The 16,232-nt window shown below is 55.0% G+C and overlaps 1 protein-coding gene across 1 annotated transcript in view; it reads left to right on the top strand.

Annotated features, from left to right (window-relative positions):
- Window positions 1–11,618: 11,618 nt before the first annotated feature.
- TBC1D16 (TBC1 domain family member 16) overlaps window positions 11,619–16,232 on the top strand; it is a 59,617-nt gene continuing 55,003 nt past the window's right edge. The window contains exons 1-2 of the mRNA XM_044921692.1: window positions 11,619–11,796; window positions 14,451–15,042. Of these exons, the coding sequence (XP_044777627.1) occupies window positions 11,619–11,796; window positions 14,451–15,042 (770 nt within the window). The remainder of the gene's footprint in view (window positions 11,797–14,450; window positions 15,043–16,232) is intronic.

Raw genomic sequence — 16,232 nt, 5'->3', positions numbered from 1 at the left:
GGGCGGGGGCCGCGGGGGCGGGGTCCAAGGGGTCCGCGGGGGAGCGGGCGGCGCCCCCTCAGCGGGGACGGGGTGGGGGCGCGCACTGGGCGCTGGGCCTGCAGCGGCGGGGCCCGGGAGGGGCCGGGGTCCGGCCGCAGCCCCGGGAGGCGCGGGGCCGGGGCCGGAGTGGGGCGGCGTCGGAGCACGCGGGATCACGCAGAAGCCCCCCGGGGACCCCCTCCGCGGCGGGTGCGGGCGCCCCGGGCCGGGAGTGGACCTAATTCGGGGAGACTCCCTCCCCGCGTGTGTGGAGCCGTGGACCGGAGAACTTGCGGTCTTTGTCTGGCTGGATCGTCAGAGCACGCGAAGGAGAACTTGCAGGGGGCCGCCGTTTGCAGACACAGCCCCCCGAAGTGTGCTTCCCGGCTCAGCAGCGCGCGCGCTCTCAGCATTGCTGGGCCTTAGGGTCGGTGGTCTGGCTGTAAAGAACCGCATGTCAGGAAACTCACTTCCTTTAGGCCGGGCTGTTCCCCCTTGTTGTTTACTTAAAAGAAGAAAGAAAGAAGGAAAGAAAGAGTAGAAAAAAGGAGAAAGAAAAAAAATAGGCAATTTAAGATTGCTAAATATAACCTCAGGAACCTGGCCAGAAGCCGGTGAATCTTGAAATCCTGTAATTCCCACACTCGGAAGTTGGTGTCATATGTTGGCCACAGTCTAGTTCAGATTCTCTTCGGAGATGGAAAATAACATAATATGTTCTCGCTCACCACTCCGAAGTTTGTTTTCCTGCCCACCAAGTTCCTAGGAGAAGCTGGGCTGGTCTCCCCCCATCCCCCCCTGGTTTTACCGATCTTTCTTTACCACGGGAAGGCCCCAGTTCTTGTATCTGGAAGGAAGTGAGACATGGTTCTCAAAAATGGCCATGTGGGGAAGCCTATTATCAAAGGGTGGCTGCAGAAGGCCAGATCCCAGAAATCTGTTCCCAATCTGCCATCGATTGATTAGAGAACTTTTAGAAATCTGTGTCGTTAGATTTAGAAATTCCTTGGTAGAAATATTAATGGATTAGTGACTGCTGAAGGCTTTGAAGAACCACGAAAACTTTTGCAAAGACAGGATTATTGAAGTAGGGGTTGCCTTGTAGTAGTAACTGGGGAATTCGTGTAAGTTGCCCATTGTTGGTACTGGGAGGCACGTGGATGCTGACTGCGGTTATTATGTTTTCTGTGGCACTTGTTGGCTTGTGGAGTGTTGATGGTGAGCAGAATCTCAGAATATGGCTAAAGAAAGTTCTTATCAGTGGAATTTTAAAATCCTCCAGCGATGATGGTTGTTGTGTACATACTTTCTGATTGTTGGGCATGAATTCACTTAACCCCAAAAACAAGCCCATAAAGTCAGGACTGAGGTTATCCCCATTTTACAGATGGGAACCCTGAGCCTTAGAGAAGTAACTTCCCCAAGCTCATGCACCTAGGACAGAACCAAGTTCACACGTCCTCAGGCCCAGGATGCTCCAGCCCCAGAAACTGTGTGCACTGCCTCCTTCCTGGTAAGGGGGGCCTGCCATTTGCGTGCACACAGTCTTCCTGACCCTCTTTTTGCAGACCAGAGAACACGGTTCATTCCGGCTGATGATTCATAAAAAAGCAAGAGAGTGGGGACTAATCCCATGTCACTCACCAGCTGCTAATATCAGTTCTCTTTCGTCCAGAAGGAGCCTCTCGGGCCTCGTATAAAAGCGTTTGACAAGATGGCCATTGGGTTTCTGGAGCCTACCTGCTTGCCCCCGTCTCTCTGCCCTGGTTTGGGGTGGCTCTGTGCAGTGGTTAAAAACGTGGCCCCCAGAGTAAACTGCCGGGTTCAAATACCAGCCCTGGTACACAGCACCGATTTCATTCCTGGGTGCCTTAGCTTCTCCGTCTGTATAGTGAGGATTGTTCTACCTACCTCAGAGGCAACGGTCGTCCGAAGCACCTAGTGCCTGGCACATACCAAGCGTTAAAATGAAAAAAAAAATTTTATTAATGACCATCATTTGGATTGTTCACAGTTAGCAAATTGGTAAAAACATTTTGATTTTATTTCCTAATTCCTTGTATGTGTGGTCCGTCAGGCGGCAAGCTGCTCTGTGCAGAAGTGGAATTCACCGTTTAGGGATAGGGATGCTCTCCGCCTTGTAACTTTGCGGGGCGCTGGGTCCCTGCAGGCTGTTGCCGGGACCAGGGTGACCAGGTTGTCTGGAAACACAGGTCTCAAGTAGAGATTTGGCCACTGCCCCCTCCTCCCCAGCCGAGGGACCCCAAATTTTTCACAGGCCTGAATCTTCTCTCATGTAAGATTAGCCAGGTCGTTTCATACCGTGGGGCAGCGTGAGGAGGGCAGCGTGGGGAGGACGGATGGACTTGCGGCTCCACAGCGAAACAACTGTAGCAACTGCGGCCCAGTGGGTTTTACTGATGTACATTGTATTGCACCTCATTCTGTTATGTTTGTACAATACTGATGAACGTTGATGAGCCCCGTGCACAGAAAGGAAGTGCAAGTCTGCAGTCTCCCCACCCCCTGAATTCAGAGAAATAGTCTAGGAGATCTTTTTCCTTTCACTTCAGTGGTGTTTTGTTTTTGTTTTTTTTTTTTAAAGGTTTTTATTTATTTATTCATGAGAGACAGAGAGAGAAAGGCAGAGGGAGAAGCAGGCTCCCTGCTCAGTAGGGAGCCCGATGCGGGGCTCGATCCCAGGACTCTGGGATCATGACCTGAGCCGAAGGCAGACGCTTAACGACTGAGCCACCCAGGCGCCCAGTAGTGGTGTTTTTTGCTGTTGACCACCTGTGCGTCCTTCGGCACTGGGTCTTGCATCTCTAATAAATCTATTTTGATGAGCTGTCTAGTGATATCCTATCTGAAGCATGTCTTTTACTGTGTCTTCGGAACTAATATAGCCATCCTCAGGGAGGAGCAAGGTCTGGCCACTTGAAGACAAAGCGTGGTGCTCCCAAAGCCGTTATCCAGCCGGGATGGCATGCCCTTCTCTTGCTGAGCCTTGGGCGGCCAGTCTGTCCAGGTGTTTAAAGTTGATGTATGTGACAAGCCGGCCATAAGGACCCACCTGCCTGCAGGTACACAGGTGTGGCAGGGTCTTTTCCATGCTCTTTCTGGATTGGCCACTGTAGAAACCACCATAATAGGGGTGCAGCCCGAGCCCATGTCTGCACTAGCTTGTATACTTTGGTTTTTGTGCTGGTTTTCCACGATGAGTGACCCTGAATTCAATAGTCTGACAAACTGGTCATTACACTCTGTCTTTCTGAAATTGGGGCAAAGGGCATTCTTAACAGATATTTCACACTCTTTCACTTTTCAATTTCTGTAACTAAAAAGCTTTCCCCCGGAGCAAGATCAACTGTGTTGTTTTTCAGGGATATTGTCAATATATCCCCCACCCCCGACCCCCCATTGGCTTTTTGTTTTGTGGTGCCTTAGCCTCTCCTTTAGCACAGACAGAGAACCTCAGCTCTCTGTATTAGAGTTTACAGGAACAATATAGACATCAGGTGCACCTAACCCACTGTTGGGTCGGTTGGTGGCTTCCTGGCTGGATTTGTACCTTTCCTTGCTTTTTGGGTCCAGTCCTTCCTTGTTCCTCATTCCTAGCTCATCTCTAAGGTCATTTTCATCTCCCAGGCCCTACTTCCTCGGCTCTTTGGGGAGAAAATAGTGTTTTGGTATTTACTGTCAAGGGGGCGCAAAGAGCAGATGGTCTCCTGCTTGAGAGGCAGAGGCCTTGGGGTTTTCCAGGGAGTAGGTGGTAATCAAAGTGGCAGCTAGACAGCTGAAAGGGGGAAGTCACAGTGAAGCTGGCCACCAGCCCCCCCTCACGTTCCTGTGACTGTCCTGTCCTTATGGCCTCTCAAAGGTCCTTTCCCGGATGGCGATTGGTCCAAGCCTCCAGCACTGGGCTTATGCCCTACACTTTGTTCCTTCATTTTAAATACAAGTTGATCATCTTGTCCTCCCTTGTATGCAGAGGCCCTGCCCACAGCAACCCTGTTTTTGGGTGACAGTCTTCTCCATGGGCATCCTGAATGTGATGTATATGCCAGGAAGACCTCTCTCTTCTACAGTGATCCCATAACGTGAAGGGAAGCAACGCAGAGAGGACGGGTCATGTCAGCCCACAGGTGTCTTGTCTGCATGATGAGACTTGGAAGACCCAACTTCCCCAAATCGTGTGCCCCAGGGATTGGGTTCCTGAACCAGTCTACCCGCAGGGTTTAGATCACCCTTTGAACAGCAAAGTAGGGGCTTCCCGGAAGGACCGTGGTGCACATGCCTGGTTCTGGGAAGGTAGAGAGGGCTGGGGTCTCCTCTGAGGGGTGTTAGCAGCAGATGTTGTGTGGGAAGAGTGATCCTTGTTTTCATGTGGCTGGCTCCTGTTTACATAGCATCGCCTGTTCGCCGCTCTGTGTTGATCTGGCTTTGAGAGCAAAGCAGAGGAGCCAGTTCCTGCCAGCCACATGGGGGGTGACCGGAGCCCAGGGCTTATTGCTCCCGAGCAGTCTGCCAGTGACGACGCCAGGGGGGTAATCACCTGTGGGCTTCGTCCCACCACACGTTCCCTAACGTGTCCAGTGGCCCTCTGCTCCCTACCTGCCTCTCCCCGCTGCAGTGAGCAGCCATCAGGATGGGTGCGGGCTGGAGTCTCCCGTCCGCGGGCACTGGCAGCCCCGGGAGGCGCCAGGACCGCGTTTGCCCTGCTGACAGCTGCATCCCAGCACCTGAGCCAGGTGGGCCCAAGACAGGTGCACAGCCCAGAGCATCCAATAGGAGAAGTCAAGCTCCTGCCTCTTAGAGTGGCTCCAGGCTGCCCGATTTCTTGGGTCTTCCTAGGAAGGTTCTGGAAGAGAACTTTGTACCTTTGCTCCTATTTTTCTGTTTGGCAATTCATGGGGCCCTTTATACCAGGACAGGAAACCAAGGCTGCGGGCGGAGGAAGCTGCCAAGGGCAGGCCCTGGGGTGAGTGTGCACTTTCCCCTGACCCATCTTGCTGCTCCCAGGGGGCCGCGGGGGTGCATGTTCTCCTCTCTCCTGGCTCTAGGCCTGGGTCCCCATCATATTGCCTAAAAGGTGGTCGCTGTGCATGGGAATTTAACAGTCAGTGGGTGAGTTAGAAATTCGTCCTTTCTGGTGTCTTTGCCAGGGTGTGGTCAGCAGCAGAATGGTCCCCGAAGCTGTCCACGTCCGAATTCTGGGAACATGGGACTTGGTTAGGTTATGCGGCGTTAAGTTTGCTCATCAGCCGCCCTAGAGATAGAGATATTGTCCTGGATTATCCAGTGGAACCAGCATCATCCCAGGGTCCTTAAAAGCAGAAGAGGGGGGCAGAGAGTCAGTGACGGAGCCTTGTGATGGGGGGAGGAGCTGGATGGCCACCAGCGGCTTTGAGGGTGGAGGAAGGGCCACGAGCCAAGGGCTGCGGGGGGATTCTAGAGGCTGGAAAAGGCAGGGAAACGTTTTCTCCCCGGAGGTGGCAGAAGGAACGCAGCCCTGCCCACACCTTGGTTTGAGCCAGTTGAGCCCCGGGTCCGGACTCCTGGCCTTCAGAACTGTGAGCTGATTTATTTGTGTTGTTTTCAGCTGTGAGATACATGGTGACTTGTTAAAACAGCCACGGGAAGCCAACGTGTAGGGGACAGAGGTGCTTTCTGAAGGAAGCATGGGGGGCGACTTGTGTCTTTCCTAAAGGATGTCATTTCTTAATCCGTGTTATGCTCCTTTCTGGCTTTTCAGTGACTTAGGCTCTGTCTCTGCCCAGGACTTTTCCTCAGGTATAAATCACCAACTCCTGGGGAATGAATTTTGGGTAATGGGTGTCTCTGCTTTGCCCCGTAAATATTAGAGGAGAGCCCCGCACCAGCCACGCTGAGCTACGAGGCCTCGGCTGCCTCGGGCCCTGGGCCAGTGGCAGGTGCTCCCGGGGGCGTCCAGGAGCGAGCTCGGTCGGTGGAGGCCAGCCGCCGCCCCCTGGCCACGACCCAGCAGCAGGGCCAGTTCCAAACAGGGCTGTGAAATAAAGACCTACCCCCCTTCCCCCGGCAGCCACCCCCAGACCCCTCTCCTGTGTCCCCAGTTTCTCTTCCCCTGCAGGTGGTTGAGAACCCACAGTTCTCGGAGGTGTTGGAAGACGAGCCACGGGGAGGAGGGCGGGCTTTCTGCAGAGGGAGCTCCATGTTATGAGCATGTGTGTGTTTTGAGGGGAGGCCAAGTGGCTCTGTCCTTTCGAATGACACAATAGCCTATTGTGTGCAAAAGTCTGGCCCAACCTAGTGGTCGCAACGGCTCAGAGCGGCTCAGAGCTCGGCTTGGGATCGTGGCTCAGTAGATGGCTAGAAGCCGGCACTGCTGTTTTTACTTTATACCTTTTAAAATCATAACTTTTTTTTTGCACCCAAGCTGATGCTCATTCTGGATTTGGCAGCACCCCCATCTCTGGCTCCTTGTGCCGACTGCCAGGCTGGTACTGCTGTCCTTTCCGTCAGCAAAAGCAAAGCCTGTGGAACTTTACTGAAGGCGGCATTCTGGTAGGCACGTCAGTCACTAAGGGGACTTTTCACAGGTGTCTTGGACCCAGGAGTTTATAATCTCAAATCCACAAGACTGAAACAGGCATAACCGTTTTAAAATAGAGACATTAAGGGAATGCATCGGAGGAAAATGACGTTTTTATTGTCATCAAGGATCTACCTTGATGTGCCTCCCTATTCACCTTCCTCCCTCGGGATTTGGGGAGAGGCTCTGGAATATTGGTACAATGTGCTCTGAGCGTCTCGGCTGCTATTTTGATTTCAGTTAACTCCGAGTCCTTGGCAGGGGAAGTCAGGGAGCTGTTCCTGGCTGCGGGCTCCTCTCAGCACCCTTTTGAGCATTGGCTAATTTTTTGTGTCTTAGGATCTCTGCTGATGGCATTTAAAGGTTGTGCCCATCTCCCCAAACTCTGTCCGAGGTATAATGAGAGTAAGTCATCCACCCAGAGAAAGACCCCAGACCCACAAAGGGGGACCTGGCATTCTCCCTCCTCAGAATTCTGTACCCGGGGAGACTTTCTGGAGCACAGCTTTCTGGTCTACCAGGAGGGGTGGTTATCTTTGCTCCTTCCGCCCCCATGGGACACCAGGTCCCTAAGGTCATGGGCGTAAACTGCTCTGTGGGTTGTGAGCCAGAAGCATTCAATGTCATGCATCTTGGGACTCAAGGACACTAGGAAGATCCCCGTCAGGGTGTGAGCCCTTGCCAGGTCCTAGCATCACTGCTGGCCGTGGCCCTCGGCCTGGAGAGCCGAGCTCCCTTTGTCACCCTGCTGTCACTCGTCCTGCCGCTGGCTCCTTGCCCGTCCCCTGCCTCCCTCCGCCCGAGCCCAGCCTTGTCCTGGGTTCTTTGGGTGCACGCACTCTCGTCTCCACCCTCTTTTTAAAAATTAATTTCTATTTTTTAGAGGGTTTTAGGTTTACATTAAAAAGAGCAGAAAGTACAGAGAGCGTCTCTGAATACAGCCAGAGTCTGAGGTGCTGGGGGTTTGAGCTTCAGCATACGATTTGGGGGGCAAGGGGAAGACACACACTTCGACTCATTAACACGTGGAAAAACACACTCATGATACGACTGAAAGCAAGACCTGGGGTCATCCCAGTGGGGAGTCTTTGCTTTTTATAAGATAGGCACAGAAGATAGGAGAAAACACACAAATGGTTTCAGATCCTGTAATTTAAGGAACTTGTGTTCTTCTTTGTGCTTCTCTGAGCTTGTTGCCTAATTTACAAAAAAAAAAAAAAAAGCATTCAAAAATAGGTCAAGGACTCTCTCCGCATGTAGTTTTTGATAGAGAGCAGAGGTTGGGAACCAGGTTTCATTTCAACGAAGTCAGCTCACAGAGGAACAAAAGCATTTAGAGAATAAGTGGGGAGTGTCTCAAGAGAGTGAATTTTTTGGGGGGGTGTTTGACAGACACCCCCAGGGCGCAGTCTTCTGCAGGACGCTCTGGGGCCGGAGCTGGGGGGACTGTCCCCTGCCCACCCAGGTGGCGGGGCTGGGGTGGGAGCCAAACTCTGAGCACAGAGGACAAAGGTCTTAGGAGCCAAGTTTTTCTGTTCACTGAGTGACCTGAATGCTCGGACCCCGTTTTCTCATTTGTAAAACCTCGCATTTAGGAGGACGCATCTGCCAGAGCCTCAGTGACCCAGAGCATCTGATCCACGTCGGGTGTGTGGGAAAAGGCAGGATTGTGAGCACTTGTATTTTGGGATCCCCTTCAAATCTTCCAGCACATTCTTTTGATTATCCTCCACGGTGGCAAACGTCTTCACTGAAGGACGGTTTGGTTTTCAGAATCAGCTGAGAGTTGTTTGCAGCCCAGCCTGGCGGTTAGAAGGATTAATGAAGGAATACCGTCTGGGGCCCCCGGAGGAGGTGGGGCTCCAGCCTCGCCCACGCGGAGGCCACGAGCCCTTGCAGTGTGGCTGGTCCCAGCTGAGATGCACTTAATGCAAAACAGACACCAGACTTCAGAGGCTGAGGGAATGTAAAGCAGCTCATCAGTAATTGTTTTCATATTGATTACATGCCGAAATGATACTGTTTGGGAAATAACGAGTGAAATCAGAGTATATTCCCAAAATTATTCTTCCTCATTTCTGTTAAAAAATGTGGCTAGTGGGATATTTGAAATTGTGTATGTGGTCAAATTACATTTCTACCGGGCAGCGCTGGGCTAGAAAGAAGAGACTCATTTTCTTGTACGGCTTATTAAGGGACCTTGTCATTCTGGAATGATTCTTGAATTCTAAAAATATTCTGGACAACAGAATCATCATTAGAATAACAATATCGTTTTTCTAGACGATTAGTTGGACAGACAACATGATGCGTAGGGGCCATGTGATTTTTTTTAAGAATTTCATACCGAGGTTGGCAGGTGCTGGGGCGCACCTCGAAGTTCAGACAGTAGAACCAGTGGGGGAGAAAAAGGGTAGACACCCCCTTGACCTGGAGAGGCCAGGAAGGCTTCCCGGACAGGCTGTTTGGGTAGAGAGGGGCCGAGTATCCAGACAGTGGTCTGAGCCAGGGGTCAGCTGTCTGCAGCCCGTGGGCCAAATCGAGCCTTCTGCTTGTTTTCTAGTCTTTGAGCTGAGGATGGATTTTATATTTTTAAATGGTTGAAAAAAAATTGAAAGGAGAATTTTTTGTGACACGTGGAGACTTGTGAGATTCAGGAGAGAGTGTCTGTTAATCAAGTCTCACTGGGTCGCAGACACACCTACTGGTTACTGTCTGCAGCCACTTTCACACTGTGGGACCCGCTGCCGTGGGGGTGAGGGTCCCAGAACTATGATTTTCAAGACGATGCTGATACTGGGAACCTCAGTGATTCGGGAGAAGGGAGTGATGGATCTGTCTAGGTAAAGATGCAGACAAGGGAGGGGTGACTTTCAGGAGGCGGTTAGAAGAATCTTGTGCTTGGGAGAGTTAGGGCCCTTTTGGGGAGACCCAAGAACAAAGTTGGGGGCGCAGGAGGGGTCCTCAGGGAGCCAGGTGGGCTGAGGATCCGGCGTGGAGCCCCATGGTCTCAGACAGCGAAGGGCACCTTGAGACCCACCCCTCCGCCCCACGAGCCCGTGCAAACCCTTGAGCAGAAAGAGTCTCACTTAGGGAATATCCCAAACCAGCTCTGGATTTGAGGAGAAGTGTACAAAAATGCAGAAGGTTCAAAGAACAATGTAATATACCCGGTTGATGGTTCAAAATATGGTTTTATTGTAGTGAAATAGACGTGATATAAAAATGTACCATCTTACCAAGTGCAAGGTCAGGGTATCAGGTGCATTCACACTGTTGTGAGACCATCACCACCACCCATGTCCAGAACATTGTCATCATCCCAAACTGAAACTCTGGCCCCCAAAACACTAACTCCCTGTCCCCATCCCTCCCCCAGCCCCTGGCACCCCCTCATCCTACATTCTCTCTCTATGAATCTGATGACTCCAGGGGCCTCATGTAAGTGGAATCCTACACTATCTTTTTGTGAGTGGCTGATTTCACTGAGCACAGTGTCCTCCAGGTCCATCCATGTGGCAGGTGGCCGGATGTCCTTCCTTCTTAGGGCTGAATAATATTCCACCGTGTGGATGGACCACATGTAGTTCATCCTTCCATCGATGATTTTTTTTTTAAAGATTTTATTTATTTATTTGAGAGAGAGGATGAGAGGGGAGAGAGAGCACATGAGAGGGGGGAGGGTCAGAGGGAGAAGCAGGTTCCTTGCTGAGCAGGGAGCCCGATGCGGGACTCGATCCCGGGACTCCAGGATCATGACCTGAGCTGAAGGCAGTCACTTACCCAACTGAGCCACCCAGGCACCCATCCATCGACGATTTTATCGTATTGGCTCTCACCTTCATTTTTTTTCCTTTCAAAGAGGGGAAGGTGAAGTCCCTCTGCAGATGCCCCCGTCCCAGCCCCCACCCCGTGAGTCTGGCCCACACCCTGCCCAGCGCGGTCTGAGCCTCCGACATGCACCATCTCTGGCCAGGGGGCAGCCTGGCTCTGTGTGCATGTCTTCATTTATATGGGCGAGTTCACACCCGTGGCTCATTCCACGGCTCAATTTGGTGGTCTGTGTTCCGGGGCTCGACCAGTGGGAAGCGTCTGGTTGGTTCACATAGCGAGTGATTTTGGTTGTTGGGCTTTTGGCTGAGATAGAAATTGCTTTCGGCCCGTCTGCTGGGTGCTGGGCTTTCGTTTAGACTGAGAATTCTTCCTCTTATCAGCTCTTCCATTTACTCTTCTGTGAATTGCCGCTCTGCTCCTTTTGTCGGTGACTCTCTAGGAGTTATGTATGAATACTGGATCGAATCCTTTTGTTTCTTGTTTATTTTTTTAATTTTTATTTATTTTTAAGTTTTTATTTATTTAAGTAATCTCAACACCCCACGTGGGGCTCAAACTCATGACCCTGAAATCAAGAGTCACATGCTCCTTCGACTGAGCGGGCCAGGCCCCCCTCTCGTTTATTTTTTTAAAGAAGGAGTTGTAGGCAAACGCGGGTCCTTCACATACTGCTTGTGACACCACTGTGATGACCCGTCGCATGTCGGGACCTCAGGCCGGGCCTGGGGGTGGAGGAGGCCGGGAAGGACGGGCCGGAGGAAGAAGGATGCTCCCTGGGAAGCACGGTGGAGGGGTGAGACGTTCAGGAAGGGAGGGCTTGTGGGCACAGACACAGGGGTGAAAACTGAGCAAAGAGAAGTCTGGAAGTTTTATGAGATCACCCCTGGGGGACGTTTGCCATGACTGGAGACATTTTTGGCTGTCATAGTGCGAAGGGACTGAGAACGACCTGGCCCCAAACGTGCATGGTGCCACGTGGCCTCGTGCTAGCAGGATCCATCCCGGTAGTTAGTGAACCACCATCCAACTCGAGCTTACTGGTGTGAGGCAGGATGCAGCACCAAGGACACCTGGCCCAAGCCCATGACCTTGGCCTGACGCGACTCCTCTGTGTCTTTCTCCCCCAGCCACATCTGGACGAGCCCCGCCTGGGCCGAAGCGTGCGGAGGATGGAAACACTCCCCCGGCAATGTCTCTGGGCCGTCTCCTTCGCCGGGCCTCCTCCAAAGCCTCGGACCTCCTGACCCTCACCCCGGGCGGTGGTAGCGGGCCCCCCTCCGTCCTGGAGGGGGAGATCATCTACTCCAAGAACAATGTCTGCGTGCACCCACCAGAGGGGCTGCAGGGGCTGGGGGAGCACCACCCAGGTGAGCCCAGGAGGTGGGAGGGCCTGGGTGGAGGGGCTTGCTTTTCTTTCAAAAGTAATGAAGCCCCAGCTTTGGAAAGCTTTCGTGTCACTTCCCCAATTGTCCTAATTTCCCCATCTTCGAAGGGGCTGGTGACCTTTAACTTATACACATGGGGCAGGACAGTTTACAGGGAATCGGCCTCAGAAGAAGACATTAGGTCACTCCAGGCTGCTGGGAGCAAGGAGCCTGCAGGCTGGGAAGTGGGCAGCCCTCCTCTGTGGGCGCTGGCCAGTACCCAGGGCCCCCTCCCGTGTGGCAGGAGCCCACCCCTCAAGCTAGGTGGCTGCTTCCCTTCCCACAGCCCCGAAGGCTGTGATGAGCACCAGGCGGACTGTGGGACAGGCCATGGAAATCACCGGCCCTGTCTCCACCTGTCCTTGGACCCCACTGTTCCGAAATTAGGGCAGAAAACATCAGCTGGAGTCTGCAGCAGGGAGATGCAGGGACTGCGAATTCATCCCCCTGGGGCCGTGCCCCGGACACACCAGCGCCGGGGCCTTTGTGAGCCTGGGGTGGACACTTTTCCTGTGGTGTCAGCGGCTTTGCCATCTTGTGCCAAATCACAGACAAAGAAACTGCATATTTTTCCAGGGCTCAGGATGTGGCGGTGGCCAGCTGCCCGGTGCATGGCGGGGCAGTGGGTCACAGCACGGAGCAAAGCATTCGCTTCTCTTCCAGGACGGGTACCTGACCGTGGCTGTCCTCGGGCTGGGGGCAGATCGAAGGCTGTTAGATCTGGTCATAGCGGCCGGGCACTGACTTCCCTCAGCCCCGCTGCCCCCCATGGAAGGGACAAAATGATGGGTCGGTGATACCCAGGTCCTGTGTGGTCCTTTGTTGTCTGTGCAAACAACTTGCAACAAATACATGGATTGTTTTATTTTATTTGTATGTTAACTTCATGAGCGTGCCCGGAACCCCAGGCAGGCAGGCCTCTTTTTTGGATGAGGAAGCTGGTGCTCAGAGAGGCTGGGCCACTCCCAACGCTTGCCCGGGGTGGAGGTGGGGCAAGGGTGGGCACTCCTCGTTCTTCCCGCAGCCTCCCCAGGCTGCTGGAGGATGCTCAGGCCCCCCCACCGTCGTGCACCTGCAGCCTGGCTGTGGCCTGTGGACTTGCCCACCCAGCGCAGTCAGAGGCCCCACACCAGATGTCAGAACATCTAAAAGTTATAAATTACAATCAGGCCTGAGTGCTTTGCTGTACGCAAATTATGTGTCAACAGAATACTGAATAAATTAATTAAAATACAAAAAGTTTAAATTATGTTAATGAACTATTCCTACCTCGATAAGTCTATCTTTATAGTCACCCAGATGGTCAGGTGCAGGTTTGGAATCATCGGCCCCTACAGGTTCCAAAGCAGGAGAGCCGAGCTCCAGCCCAGCTCTTTCCTGCGCTATGAGGGACCTCGGGCATCCACGTGTGGGCACCCCAGCCTGTCCACAGCCCCCACAGACAGCTCAGGAGCAGGCCCTAGAAGCTGACTCTGGGCTGTAGACAGGGAATTCCAAGATCCTGTGTCCCCGGCGTGTGCTCTAGAAGGGGGTGCAGGCACATGGCCGTGGACCACAGGGCCGACTCTGAGGATTCAAGGAGGAGGCAGAGGTTCTAGGGTAGGGTCTGAGAGTGTTAGCCCTTCTGGTCTAAATCAGAAAGAACAGCACAGCCTCGGGAGAGCTTCGTGGTGACGCTGTTGTGATGGAAGGTTGGGTGGGGGGTGGGGGAAGAGGCCTTGGGCTCCCTTCCCAATCCCCGAGCCGCAGGATCTGAGGGTATAGAAACGCGTGGCCTCCCCTGCACCTTCCCGTTATCACTGAGTGTCCCCACCTCTTCTGGAAACGGAGCAAGGCTCAGGAGACTCCGGTGCAGGTTCTCAGAGCCCCGAGGGATGTGAGGGCCCAGCTCCAGCCCCAGGGGCTTTCAGAGCGGAGACCAGGAGCTCTGGGCACTGGCATGATTGGCCCAGAAATCAGGATATCCTGAAGTGGCAGGACGTGCTGCCTTCCCCCCAGACTGAGCGTCCAGGGACCCAGAGAGCCCACCCGCAGCTGCTGCCTCCTCGGGGAACCACTGTTCTCCGCCCCTGTCCGCGGTCTGGTGCCTGACATCGGGGACAGCCCCTTCTTCCGGAAAGCTGCATTAAAGAAGACACACTGAGACCCCGACTGACCGGAAAACACCCAAAAGCCCATCTTTGGATTTATTTAGTGTGAAACATAAATAATGCCCACAGCCTCCATCGCTCCCAGCTGTGGTGAAACGGGCCCCTGGGCTCACCCAGACCCGGAGGCTGGCTGCAGGCGGGAAAGCTCTGGGGCTGCCAGACTGTGTGGGGTGGGGCTCTGAGCTGGAGGAGGGCTCCCCGTGTGTGGAAAGACAGCGACAGGTCCCTGCCTGGGAGCCCGGTGTCCCCGAATCTGCTAAGTGCCCACAGCTTTCACTCACCTCAAGCCTGACGGCGCCCCCCGGCCGTGCTGTCTCGGGGCCAGGCTGTGTCTGAAGCCCGGCGCCTGCCCAGCCCCCCGTCCTGACCGACCAGGGCGTGGCCTCTAGCAGAAGCCAGACGGAGGCACCGCCGTCCCTAACCTGTCTGTCCTCCTGACCCTCCCAGGCTACTTGTGCTTGTACATGGAGAAGGATGAGCTGCTGGGGAGCACCCTCATCCTCGCGTGGGTCCCCAACTCTCGCATCCAGAAGCAGGACGAGGAGGCGCTGCGCTACATCACCCCTGAGAGCTCCCCGGTGCGCAAGGCACCCCGCCCGCGGGGCCGGCGCGCCCAGAGCTTGGGGACGCCCCACCAGCCCTCCCCTACGGAGCCCAGGCCCGCCCTGACCCCCCGAGACGAGGATACCCTGGTGGTGGCGCAGAGCATCCAGGATGCCGTGCGCGTCAGCCCTTCACCCCCTTCCGAGGACGGGGAGAAGCTGGCCCAGGGCTTGGGGATGGCCCCGCCAGCACCAGCCCACAGCGACTCCGGGATCCTGTCGGCGGTCAGTTCGCAGGACGGGATGGAGGAGGGGCGGGAGCCGCGGCCCGAGGCCGGCGAGGAGGAGGGCTCCCTCGAGCTGTCGGCGGATGGTGTGAGCAGGGACAGCTCCTTCGACTCGGATTCCGACGCCTTCTCTTCGCCATTCTGCCTCTCACCCATCAGCGCCGCCCTTGTGGACAGCGGCAGCTCCGTGTTCCTGGACAGCGAGAGCAGGTGAGTGCTGCGTCTGAGCCCCAAGGCCTGCCCCGGGCCTCGCGGGGGGCAACTGTGTGTGTCAGGCCTCTGCTCCCTGAGTGGTGAGGACGGCCTGCGTCTCGCCCTGCCGGGGTCCGGCTCTCCCCAAGCTAGGGCCTTGGCACCCACGTCCCATTGTTGATGCTGCCCAAGACGATGGCGAAGGACCCGCAGTGGGGGGTTCCACCTTCTCTCCCCTTCCCGTCCCCTTGGCGGCCTCACTTAGGTTAAGCCATCCCTACCCGTCTGACCTGCCCCATAACCCAGACTAAACCCCACGGGGCCAAGTCCTGGGAATCCTGGCGCCCCAGTTCTTATCACTGGGGGGACAGTAGATTGTCGGCCATCCCACAGACCCCAGGCATGCTCGCTGATGCTCACAAGCACCCCAAACCCTGTGAGGCAGGTCCTAACATGACCCCCGTATATAGAAAGGGAAAGCACGGCTCAGAGAGGTTATTTAACTTGCTGGAGGTCACAAAGCCAGTATGCTAGCGGAGCTGGAAGTGAGCCCAGCTGGCTCTGCCCCGGACCCGGAGCACATGAGGTCACACAGGACAGACGTAAGCAAGGGAGCAGAGGAGAAGGAATTTGAGATGGATTCTTTCCTGATTTTATCCCCTCAACAAGATGTGGTCCATTAGAGCCTGAGAGTGGACTGATAACCTCGTCTCAGGTATTGGAGCGCGCATATGAAGGGGAGCGGTCCGCTGTACCCCGTGAGGTTCACTGAGCTGTGTGGTGTTTCCCACCAGGGAAGCAGGCTGGGAATGAAACGCAAGCCTGGCTTCTGGAACACCACAGGGCTTGGTCAGAGCTCCCCCTGGTGGGCCACCGACCAGCGCAGGGAGACCTGCAGGGGCCCAGCACCCCCCGGGGCCCAGGTGGAGGGAGAGGAGGGGCAGGGGCCCAGCAACCCCCGGGCCCAGGTGGAGGGAGAGGAGGGGCAGGGGCCCAGCACCCCCCGGGCCCAGGTGGAGGGAGAGGAGGGGCAGGGGCCCAGCACCCCCCGGGCCCAGGTGGAGGGAGAGGAGGGGCAGGGGCCCAGCACCTCCCGGGCCCAGGTGGAGGGAGAGGAGGGACAGGGGCCCAGCACCCCCCGGGCCCAGGTGGAGGGAGAGGTCCCGAGCTCTCATCTTTACTGTGACTCAGGTGTTCTGGGCCTGGCC

The sequence above is a fragment of the Neomonachus schauinslandi genome, chromosome 15 (genome assembly GCF_002201575.2).
Source record: "Neomonachus schauinslandi chromosome 15, ASM220157v2, whole genome shotgun sequence".
Lineage (NCBI taxonomy): Eukaryota > Metazoa > Chordata > Mammalia > Carnivora > Phocidae > Neomonachus > Neomonachus schauinslandi.
The sequence above is the reverse complement of the archived record's forward strand: the minus strand, read 5'-3'. Positions and strand labels throughout refer to the sequence as shown.